At 35.0% G+C, this 12,542-nt stretch overlaps 1 protein-coding gene across 19 annotated transcripts in view; it reads right to left on the bottom strand.

Annotated features, from left to right (window-relative positions):
- PMS1 (PMS1 homolog 1, mismatch repair system component) overlaps positions 1-12,542 on the bottom strand; it is a 206,473-nt gene that overhangs the window by 111,867 nt on the left and 82,064 nt on the right. For 17 of the 19 annotated variants that reach the window (XM_049106509.1, XM_049106520.1, XM_049106510.1 and 14 more), the window contains 3 exons: positions 6,954-7,076; positions 6,259-6,402; positions 4,969-5,867 (listed from right to left, as the gene is read on the bottom strand). The exons of 1 other annotated variant lie outside the window; for it this stretch is intronic. In XM_049106509.1, coding sequence (XP_048962466.1) covers positions 4,969-5,867; positions 6,259-6,402; positions 6,954-7,076 — 1,166 coding nt within the window. The remainder of the gene's footprint in view (positions 1-4,968; positions 5,868-6,258; positions 6,403-6,953; positions 7,077-12,542) is intronic. One more of the 19 variants, XM_049106521.1, reaches the window with a different exon arrangement.

Here is a 12,542-nt window from a genome sequence, read left to right as displayed (position 1 = left end):
TAAAACAGCCTCCACAAACTCAATGTTATCTGTCAGTAACTTCAATATTTGGCAGAACAAACACCAAAACTTTTTAGAAGAAGACAGCAGAATCTAGAATTTCTTCAACATATCACCCACAATGTCCACTATATGATGTTATCATTCAAGCAATAAAATGGGAAAATGTGGGTCATGGCCAAGAGAAAAAGGGGTCAGTGAAAACACACCTCAACATAACTGAGATGTTGGAATTTGAAAAAAAAATTTTTTAAATAGGTTTTTATAAATATTTAAGCCCTTAAAGGAGAACATGATCATAATGAGAGAATAGAAGAGGATCCTAAACAGAGAAAGGAAATTATAAAGAGGAACTAAATGGAAATGGGAATTCTAGAACTAAAAAATACATTATCTGAAATGGAAAATTCCCTGGGTAGGCTTAACAGCAGATCAGAGATGGCAAAAGAAAGGGCCAACAGACTTGAAGAAAGAGCAGAAATTATCCAATCTGAAAAAAATAGAGAAAAATGATGATTAAAAAAACCCCTCAGTGGCCTATGGCACAAGCAACCTAACATAAATGTAATTGGAGTCCCAGATAGAAAAATATAAAGATGAAGAGAAAAAAAAGAACATTTGAAAAATATTATGGCTAATTAGGCAATTTGAAAATATGAATCATTTTATAGATCCAAGAAGGTCAGTAAACTTCAAGCAGGATAAATACAAAGAAATCCACAGGCTGGTATATCAGATTCAAACTGCTGAGAACCAAAGACAGACAAAATCCTTGAAAGCAGTGAAAGGAACAAAAAAGGAACTACAAAAAAAGAATACCACAAATGATGGATATAACTTTTCATCAGAAGTAATGTAGAGTAAATAACATCTTTCAAGTGCCAACAGAATCCAGAATTCAATGATACAAAGCAAAAATGTCTTTCAAAAATGAAGATGACATAGACATTTTTGGATAAAAGAAAGCTTAGAATCTGTTGCCAGCATAATTGCACTATTAAAGAGTTGACACCGGATAGAAACTGATCTATAGGAAAAAAGGATGAGCACCAAAAATGCTAACTACGTAGGTAAATAGAAAAAATGCATCTTAAAAATTTTTTTCATTTCTTTGAAAGATAACTTTAAATTTTTTAAAAATAGCATTTTAACCATATGATTTCACTCATGTGGAATTTAGGAAATAAAACTGACAAACATAGGGGAGGATAAAAAAGAGAGGGAGACAAACCATAAGAGACTCTTAACCAAAGAAAACAAACTGAGGGCTGCTGGAGGGGTGGTGGGCGGTGGGATGTGCTAAATGGGTGATGGGTATTAAGGAGGGCACTTGCTATGACGAGCACTGGGTGTTATATGTAAGTGATGAATTACTAAGATATAACTACTATTATACTATGTTAACTAAATGGAATTTAAATAAACAACAAAAATAAAGAAAGCATTTTAAGGTGAGTTTTATATTGTATATAGATACAAAATATATGACATCAATTGCACAAAGGACAGGGGTAGTAAGTGGGATTATTCTTGCAAAGTTCTTATATTCTCTGTACCTGGAACCCTAATAGGGTTAATCTAGTTAACTCTTAAGTAGATTATGATATATTAAGAATGTATAATATATTCCCCAAAGCAAAAAATTATGCAAAGCCAATAGAAGAATTAAAACTAAACATGAAATTATATTCTTTTAACCCTAAAGAAGGCTGCCTGTCTCCCACAAAAAGGAGGAACAGAGGAACAAAACAAAGATGAAATAAGTAAGAAAATGGTAGACCTAAACACATCAGTTATTACATTACATGGACTAAATATTCCAACTAAGAGGCAGAGATTGTCAGACTGAATTTAAAAAGTAAAATCCAGCTATGTGTGTCTACAAGTTATACTTTAGTCACAAATACTAGTTTGGAAGTAAAAGAAAAAAAGGCACACCATGCAAATCATAAGCATATAAAAGAATAGCTATAGTAATATAAGGTGAAATCAATGATCAATTTCAAAACGAAATTATACCACAGACAAAGAGGGAAAATTCAGAATGACCGAAGGGGCTAACAATAGGCAGGTATACCCATCACAAATGTGTACGTTATCTAATAACAAAGCTATAAGTTACATAAATCAAAACTTACAGATATAAAGTAGAAATGAATCCAGAATCATAGTTGGAGACTTTAATACCCTTCTCTCAGTAACTGACAGAACTAGACCAAAAAATAAAGAACAGCAAAGCTATTGAAGATTTTAGGAATACTATCAACCACCTTTATTAAATTGACATTTTAGAACACTATTTAGCAGCTGCAGAATTCAGATTCCTTTTAGGTGTTATACACTTGGAACACTCGTGAAGATAGATCCTACCCTGTGCTTAATTCTCAGTAAATTTCAAAAGATTGGAATTTGACAGCTATTTTCCCTGTCCATGACAGAATTAATTAGATATCAGTAAGATATTTAGAAATACCCCAAGTATTTAGAAACCAAACAACACAGCTTTATTCATAATAGCCCCAAACTGTAAACCACCCAACTGGAGATTGAATAAACCTTGCTTTATTTATACAATTGAATATTATGTATCAATTCAAAGAATGAACTATACAGAGATATAGGTATCAGAGATATTCAACAAACATGGATGGGAATCACAAAATATTTTGTTTAGGTGAAGTTAGGCATAAAAGAGTACACATTGTATGATTTTATATATATGAAGTTTAAGCACCAGCAAAACCACAGTAGTGTGGTGAAGTCAAACAGTGGCTGTGTACAGAAGTTGGCTGGTAGGTAGCGTAAGGGAGCTTTCTGGGGTGAGAAAGTATTCTGTACTTCAGGGACAGTGGTTATATGAGTGTGCACATATAAAAATCTACTGAACTATATATATAGTTAAGATCTGTGTATTTTACAATGCTACATTTTACCCAATTTTATTTTAAAAGATTTTATGTTCAAAATATTATTTTAAAAGATTTTATTTATTCATGAGAGACAGCAAGAGAGAGAGAGAGAGAGAGGCAGAGATACAGGCAGAGGGAGAAGCAGGCTCCCTGCAGGGAGCTGGACGCAGGACTCGATTCCAGGACCCTGGATCATGCCCTGGGCTGAAGGCAGGCGCTAAACCACTGAGCCACCCAGGGATCCCCTAAAACAATTTTTAAATGAAGTTTTAAATTTGAGACTGGAGAATTAATGTCACTTCTAATCCTAAGTAACTCTTAAGAAACTAGCTAAATTCTATTATAGGTAATATACGCAAAACAATCTTAGGGAGAAATTTAGATAGCTATGTGTTAGGAAATAAAAATTGTATTCTTGGGAGAATTGTAGTAAATGTTAAAATTGAGACTAAGAAACATGCGACCAGAGCATGTTGTGCAGTTCGTACTCGGTACATGTTTGCTAAATAATGTTAGCTAGATAATAATGTAAGAAAGACCTTGTTTCACTGTAAATAAGATGAAAAATGCCTCTCTGGTTACTTACCAGGCTATATTCATAATTTTATACATTATTTTCTCCCGTTTCTACTTAGAATCTGAAGTTCTGGATTAGCTACATAAAACACACAATCTTCAATAGTTTACTTTCAGTAGGTACTATAAGTAAGTATTTTTAGCTCTTGGACATTCCAATTCAAGATTTTTCCCTTATGGTGAAAAATGAGTTCGAGATAAAGGTCACCATTTGTAATTAATTATAATGTGTAAATTTTCACATATGGTACTAATCTTGTGATTTACTCAAGAAGTCAATTTATTAGTTCCCTGGGAAACAGAAAAAGCTATGTCCAAAGGAACATATTAAGTAAATGTTAAGTAAAAACAGCTATCTTTCACTTTACTGTCATTAAGAGATTCAGTAACCTGAATGGAAAACATTAATTCTGATTTGACCAGTAATCAATTAAAATGTGTTTGTGTAAAAAAAAAAATAAAAAAGTTTTTGTGACTAAAGATTAAATGTAATCATAAAGTTTATTTACCATTTTCAATACCCCAATTACAATATTATTCTTACTTATTTTAAGTAGAATAAGTATTTGTTCATAGCTACTACAAAGTTTTAATTAACATCAATTGGCTGAAACCCCAGTAGCCAGGGCACATGGCCTAAATCTGGTTTCTAATCTACTAGAGGAAAGGAGAAGAAAACCAAAGGAAAATATCCAGAAAAGGAGAACAAAAAAATAAGTACCCCTTACCCCAAAGACTGCCCTAAGCTCTCAGCAGAAAAACTCTGATCCTAGGGCTTATTCAAACTCTTTGTTACGGCTTATAGAACTTTACAGAACCTGGCCTGCCTTCCCTCAGCTTACTTTCCTATATATACTCACTCATATTCTGTTCCTGTCACAGAGGGCATCTTTTATTTCCTCAATAACACTATTTTCCTTCTAGCTGCTTTATCTAGAAAATTCCCTACACCATACTGATTAACTTGTAGACACACATAGCTGGATTTTACTTTTTAAATTCAGTCTGACAATCTCTGCCTCTTAGTTGGAATATTTAGTCCATGTAATGTAATAACTGATGTGTTTAGGTCTACCATTTTCTTAATTTAATAAAAGGGATATCAAGGTATTTCTTAAAACTACCAGTGTTATAATTGTTCTAATACATAAGCTTAAAAAAGAGAAAGTCCTGTCATAGAAAGATTCTTTAATATAAAAAATAGAAGAAAATAGTATTTTTAAATTAAGAATAATGGAAAACCTTTCACTTCAAATTTTAATAATAAGAAAGTAGTTAAGGCTTGTACCAAAAACAAAAAACAAAAGACTAAAAACTTCTAAATATAAAAAAGTGATGCCAAAAAAGGTACTCTAGCCAAACCAAAAGGCATTTTCCATTCTGCTTTTCCATAAATAAGAAGTTTAAATTTTTTTTAACCCAGTGAGTCATATAGAATGGAAATATCTCAGCATCAGGTCACATGCAAGCTCTGGAAACTTACTTCAGTTTTTCCTCTTCACTCAATGTCTTCCACAGTTCTTCAATTTGTACTGTTGCATCCTCCAAACTGGTCTTAGAATTTTCTGTGAGAAACTGAGCACGATGATCTTGAACAAAAAGGGCGCTTGCTGACATGGGTTTCTTGACTACTCGACTGCTGATTAAATCATATGCTGTAAGCTGTCCAGATTTGTTATCTACCACATTTGATTTTTTGCTACAGGAACTTTCACTGAGATTCTTTAGTTCAGGACTTGGATAAGCATTATTATTTTGTTTACACGCTGAACTTTCTTGAGGCACTAAAATTTTCACAGGTTCAATGTTTTCTCCCATTGAATTTTTAAGTGTATTTCCCTTGCTCCAGTCATCTGCAGAGATTTCCAAAGGCTTCTCAGGAACTGCTCCTTCCTCATTTTTCCTATTCTCATCTCTATTGCTTTTATTGCCATTTTCTGATTGGGTATGCTTAACAGAAACTACAAAACAAGTTTCACTACATTCCTTTTGGGCATCCTCACATGATAAATTATTCATTGGGATCTCCTGAAATATACTTCTAGTGTTCTTATCAATGTTAGAATTTTCAGAATTTTCACTATTAAAATGATCATCACAATGGTCATCAACATTTATCTGATTATTTAAACAATAATTAGTGTTTTTCCCAGATTTATCATTACACACATCATTTTGGAAAGGAATGGCTGAAGTATCAACATTTGGATAATTATTTCCAGATGATTCCATCTTATTAAAAAGCACATCTGTTTCTGTTGTATTACTAACAACCATGTCAGCTGAGGAAACATCTGTTTTATTATTTTCATAAGAATTTGTACTAGGTAGTGATCCATAACAAGTCGTCATCAGATTTTCAAGAGCAATTAAAACAGCTTCCTAAAAATATAAATTAACAAATGTTAGGAAAAACTGTGAAAAGAATAAACAGGCAAGATTTAAAATAATGTTAAAAAATATGTATAAACCAGCAACTCGGGATCCCTGGGTGGTGCAGCAGTTTGGCGCCTGCCTTTGGCCCAGGGCGCGATCCTGGAGACCCGGGATCGAATCTCACGTCAGGCTCCTGGTGCATGGAGCCTGCTTCTCCCTCTGCCTATGTCTCTGCCCCTCTCTCTCTCTCTCTCTCTCTCTCTCATAAATAAATAAAACTTAAAAAAAAAAAGAAAAAGAAAAAATAAATAAACCAGCAACTCTCCCATGTGAATATGGTTAGGACTATGTAAGTCTGTAAATAACATAAATAAAAAAAAATTACCCAAAAATTTACCTTATTCTGTATTAACACTTGACTTTTATCTGGTGTTATATTTACATCCACATCAGCTGTAGGAACATCAATTTTCAGAAAGAAAATGGGATACAAACGACTGGCTTCCTTTAGGCACTTCAGATTGTAATAATGTCGGATTAGCTAGAAATATATATTAATAAAGAAAAGATAAAAATACCGTGTAAATAAAGATAGTATTGCCATCCTTAAATATAACCAAAAAAGTATAGTCAGTTGAGAAACTGAGTGGATTTAACAGCTTACTAGGAAAAGCAGTATCTAAATGGTAATACTCATTCAGAGGCCATGAAATTACATGAAGCACAAGCATTTATTAAGAAAAATAAATATCCAGTGCAACTGGCATCATGGTTAAAAGATCATAGTATCATGAGTGTTTTCAAAGTCCAGGGTTCAAACCCAAACTGTTACTTTCTGGCTATAATGGGCTAATTAATTCACTAACATTTCAGTTTCTTCACTATAAATAGGATAATAATTCATAACAGAATTGTTGTCAAGTCCTATTAAGACACCTAGTACACTGGTTAGTAAATATTACGGTATCTGTTTATCTCCTTCTCTTTATTTTAGAGCAAATCCTTGGAAGTAGCCCTTATAACAAGTTGACAAATGACAGAGTTTTTATTTCTGATCCAAGTAGTACTTTTTTTTTCCCTAACACAGATTACCTTTAATATGTCTTTTTGATGTACTGGTCGATTGTTTATAAAGATAAAACTCCTTTCTGGGGTTGAAAGACTCGTTGAAGAGTGGTCTACATCATGCTTTGGAAGAAATCCACTTAGATAAATCTGCAATTATAATAAATAATTACAGAACTAATATACATTGTCAACAATGAAGGTTGTTCCAGGGGTCTGGCTGTATACAATATAAAAGGTATAAAAAAATAAAATTGCTTTTCATCTTTAGGTCTCAAGAGTCATATACTTGCAGATAACCATGTCTTGAACATTAACCTTAACTAAAATACTGAAGCATATTACATTGGTGTTCTTGGCCTCTAAGTCAACAACTCTACAACTGTATTTAAAAAAATAAATAAATAAAATAAAGATTTTTTTAATATATATTTATTCATGAAAGATGCAGATTGAGAGAGAGGCACAGACACAGGCAGAGGGAGAAGCAGGCTCCATGCAGAGAGCCTGACGAGGGACTAGACCCCGGGTCTCCAGGATCACGCCCCTGGGCTGAAGGCGGTGCTAAACCACTGAGCCATCCAGGCTGCCCTACAACTCTATTTTAAGGGGAAAAAAATGGCATTCATAAAGCTTCATGAATGGACATATGTCTTACTGTCATAGGACATAAAGTATAAATAAATACTGTTCTACGTTCAACCCTATCTTCTTTCTTCTTAAAATTTCTTTTATCATTTAAAACTTCTTCATATTGTAACTTTCTTTTAGCTGTTCGTCCTTTCCTTTTTAGCCACCTTTTCCTGTAAAGAAGTGGCTGTTTCTATCTTGTGGAGCTAATCTGACTGGGTTTTCATTTCTCAATTAAAAAATCTTTTATTCTTTGACACTGATTGCAGTACTTTATTTTCATTTTTGTTTAGAGAACTTTCCTACAATCAAACCAATTATTTTTATGCTCTTTCTCTATTTTACAAATGTATGAAAAGAAAGGAGAAAATGATTAAGTATCCTAGAAAAAATACCAGAGAAAAGAGAGAGACTGAGGAGATAGAAGCCATGAAAAATGCTCCTACTTTTTACCTTTAAAGGTAATATAGAGAGTTGTTAATAATACCGAACAGAGACAAATTGATTTAAATCCTAGCTCTACTCTACTAACTATATGATCTTAGTTATTTAAAATACAAGCCTATATTCTTATCTGAAACAGCTAGATACAGATGTGTTTATATTAACCTGTTAAGAAACACTAATAGTAAAATTTCAGCTCAGGCTTAGGAAAGTGAGTGTCAGCGAAGATGCTATTTTTAGGTAAAGCAGAAACCATGAGGCTCTTTATCAACACAGTGGGTAGGCTGCCATCTGTGTCTATAGCTAGCCCAACCCCTGGAAGTAAGTGTTTAAGGAGCTACATTACCAATTTTAGAACACTAAGTGCACTACAGTCACAGTGCCAAACTGTGCCAATTTCAAAAATAAATTAATGAAGCGGGATAATTCATTACAAAATACTACTTAACTATAAAAACTTCACAGTATTTAGAAATGGTTGTATAATTTACCAGGTAACATGAGACCCTTCTTAAAGCACCTGCTGAGCATCAGGAAGCACCTGTTTAGTCTCTGAAAGACTTACTGGGTTTGTGGACTTAAAATTGCCCCAAATAGGTAAGAATGAAAAATAAAATGAAGCAAAGATTGGTAATTTGCTAGTGTTTTCCTTTTACGCCATCTTAGTTGTCCACTGAATAATTATTACCATTTCCGAATACTGAGCTTTAAAAATGGCTAAGAACAAAGTGTATTTAAGTTATATGGAAAAGTAAAATCAAAGAGCAAAGTCTTATACAATGCACTAAAAATGAAAATCAGAGTAGTTATGGAAAGAGAATGTCTGTTAGAGACCAAATCAGTGAAAAGGAGAGAGAGACAGACAGACCAAATCAGTGCAACCAAATAAAATATTCGACCATACAAAATTCTGTACCTAAGTGTTCCTCAACCTAGGAAGCAAAACAAAAATGAAGGCAATACTTCTCCCCTGACTTCTATGCAACAATGGACCTCTTCCTTCCTTCCCTCATCTCCAACCCTCCATAATCTGGTTTCTACTACCTGCAATAGCCAACTCCAACAGACACACAGTCTTCTCTTATTTGGCTCTCTGCAGACCCAGGCACTAATGACAATTCTCTCATCTGGGAAGCATCACCTGTTCCTGCCTTCTCTTTTGGTCTTTCCGCTTCCCCCCGACACTTCCTCTCTAGTATAGTTTGCTGATTTCTCTCCTTTGCTTACCACCTATAAATGATGATGGCCCCGAGTTCCTGCATCAGAGCCTTTTTTCTTGGTCTCTACTCTCCAAGTAATTTCATTCACATCTATACACGTATACCAGTGATACTAAGATACAGATGTACAGCCTCTATTTCTTTCACCCCTATTTTTAACTAGCTGTCACAAAAATCTTATCATTCTCATCACAGTCAAAATTTGATAAAATACTTGACACCACTGCTGCCCTGCTGTACAACTGGCTCCTCCTATATCCTTTGGCATAATAATGAGCCCTGCTACCTACCCAATCTGTCAAACCCACCACCTCTCCTCTCCTCTGATTTCTACTGAAGTAAACCTGACTGGTCTCCTAACAGTTTCCTATTTCAGTTAATCTCAAGAACACAAGGTTATGTTTCTAAAGCAATAATGTAAGTACTGCTCAGGACAGTGGAATAAGGTCATGCAGAAAGTCCTTCACCCCCATCCCAACTGCAAATACATAACAGCAACAGAAAAAAATCATTTTTTACAAAAATCTCAAAAGAGTGAACCATTTAAAAGTAAGACAACGTAGGAGCGCTTGGGTGGCTCAATTGGTTAAGCATCTCCCTTCGGCTCAGGGTCCTGGGATCAAGATCCACAGGGGCTCCTACTCAGCAGGCAGCCTGCTTCCCCCTCTCCTCCTCCCCCGATGCTTATACTCTCTTGCTAATAAATAAAATCTTTTTTTTTTTTTAAAAAGTAGAACAAAATAAAGATGTTATGGATGCAAAACATGAGAGTGATGACTGAAATCAAAAGCTCTATGTGCTGCTCTAGGATCACAAACTAGCTATGTCAGAAAATTTTTTGCAAGTATGTGTGGTGATGGATGTACTTGACTTATTGTGATAATCATTTTATAATATATACATATAACAAATCATTTTGTTGCACCCCTGAAATTAATAATAATGTCATATATCAACTATATCTCAAAAAAAGAAATAATCTGTGTCAGTTGGAAATTGGATTCTAATGTTGAAATAGAGACAGAGAACACATACAAGGCAAGACATTAAAACCAGTCTTTCCATATGAAATGGGCTGCTGAGACAGTCCTTTTCCTCCCTCTCAAATTGCTTAAAAATACTTTGACCACTGTTTAAGAAACTGCTTGCAAAGGTCACAACAAAAAGTATGGATAACTCCAAAACCAAGAATAAAGCTAAGCCAAGTCAGCTAGGAAAAGGGGTCTCTAAAATCTTGGCAGGACAAAAGGCATGAACTACTAATATGAGCACCTGGTTTGGAGTTGAGGGCGGGAGGGTGGTGGTGTCTGCCAAACCACAGGGAGGAAGAATGTGGAGTGGGTAAAAACAAAATAACAAAAACAAAAAAACCTGCATGCACGATGATTGTGCAAATTAAAGTTTCAAAGCATATAAAACAGCAGAGAATTAGAGAATATTCTTCCAGGAAAGTAGAAATGATAGAGTAATATGAAAAGAACTCTGAAATTAGTACGTGTACTGTGCTTTCAAAAGAGTAAATAAAAATTACATCCATTATTTAAAAAACCAGATGAAAAAAAAATCAAGACTAGTAGCTATAAAAAAGTTTAGAAGAGACTAGGAAAATGAATAAATTCTGAATCTTGGAAATACACAGTTTTGGGAATAAAAATCAGGCAGCATCGAGGAATTCACCCAGAACTTAGCATGGCATAATGCAGAGAAAAAAATATCGAGAAAAGATAGATGTCAAAAAACAAAACAAAACAAAAAACAAACATGAAAAAATAAAATCTGAGGTGCTTCCCTAAGCTAACAAAGCCACACTGGGGAACTCCTAATAAATGCCAACACAGCAGTGGTTGAGCTGGGATCACTTTCCATAATTAAGAGATTCTCCAACATGAAGTGGCTGTAGTAAAGAAAGGAACCCTCAACATTATGGGAAGAGATATATAAAGATTCTCTATATCCAAGGTTCCCAATGACCAATCCATTTGCCATCCCAGTACAGTGGAGGGGTCTTGGTGGTCAAGTTTCACAACTTAAAGTATGCAATGAGGACCGAAGTGTGGTGAGATGGGGGAACTATTAGCAGTTAGTAAACAACTTAGGATTGCTTTTGGCCAGGAATGAGAAGCGGTCAACGAAACTCTGATATAGGACAACCCTCCTTGCAGGACCATAAAGCATGGAGTGATGATGGGGAGCTACTGGCAACATAAATACAACACCCATTTAGATACGCAGCACATAGATAGAAGAGGGATTTGGATAGATGATCACTCTCACTAGAGACACACTCAAAAGTTTATCATTCTAACAATCCATGAGACTGGAACTATTCAGCGACACATGCTTTCCAAATTCCTCCATTCCCCTGTGCAAGGATAGAAGGCATTAAGGTAGCAGCAAAAGTTTTGATATCTATGATAGATCACCATCAGCTCTCATACAATTCTATCTCAAGAGAAAATTGAAGAACCAATGGGCAAGCATACATCTGGCAACACATGTCAATAAAGATCACAGAAAAAAATTCCCAATTGTGAAACTAACAGGATAGTTCCAATCACACATGAAATCATCATCAAAATCTAAACTGGTGTTTTTCATACTTGAATGTGAATGTGGGGACCTTGTTAAAATGCAGATTCTCATTTCCTATGTCTAGGATGAGTCCTGAGATCCTTCATTTCTAACAAGCATGCAGGTTAATACCAATGATGTTGGTCTTCAGACCAAACCATGACACCTAGAATACCTGGAGCACAATACCGAGGATACCAAGTCTGGATCTCCTGTCACAAGCTTCCTGGGTTACCAGGGTAGGCCACAAGGTCCCACAAAGCCACAAGGAAGCTGGGGAAACTGACTATCCCAAGACAGCACCTTTATTATCCCAAGTCAGCCACCATAACCAGTCTAAAGTGGCACTAGAGTATACCGAAACTACTGAACAACTATTAAAGGAGTTCTGAAGATCTGAAGACAGAATCTATGTCAGATCATGGACATGCTCCAGGTACTGTGGCAGGCAACTAAGGCTGGCCCGAACTGTTCCTCAGGCAGGGAGAACATCAACTGAGCACAAGCTTCCATCCAAGACTAATAAAATGATAATAATAAAGAACTAAATATGGCAAGGAGAATAGAAGAACTATTGATCACAGAAAAGTGGTTTCAACAAATTATGAAAAAAGGAGAACAGAGAAACCAACTGTACAACAGAACAGAGAGCCTTCAGGCTTAAAGTGAGCAGACAAGCAAAATCAAACAGATTCTATTTTATAGATTCTTCTATGAAGAAACTGAATAAGGATAATCTGTTACAAGCCAA

This window comes from Canis lupus, chromosome 37 (assembly GCF_003254725.2).
Source record: "Canis lupus dingo isolate Sandy chromosome 37, ASM325472v2, whole genome shotgun sequence".
Taxonomy (NCBI): Eukaryota; Metazoa; Chordata; class Mammalia; order Carnivora; family Canidae; genus Canis; species Canis lupus.
Note: the sequence above shows the minus strand (reverse complement) of the source record. Positions and strands in the feature narration are given on the sequence as shown.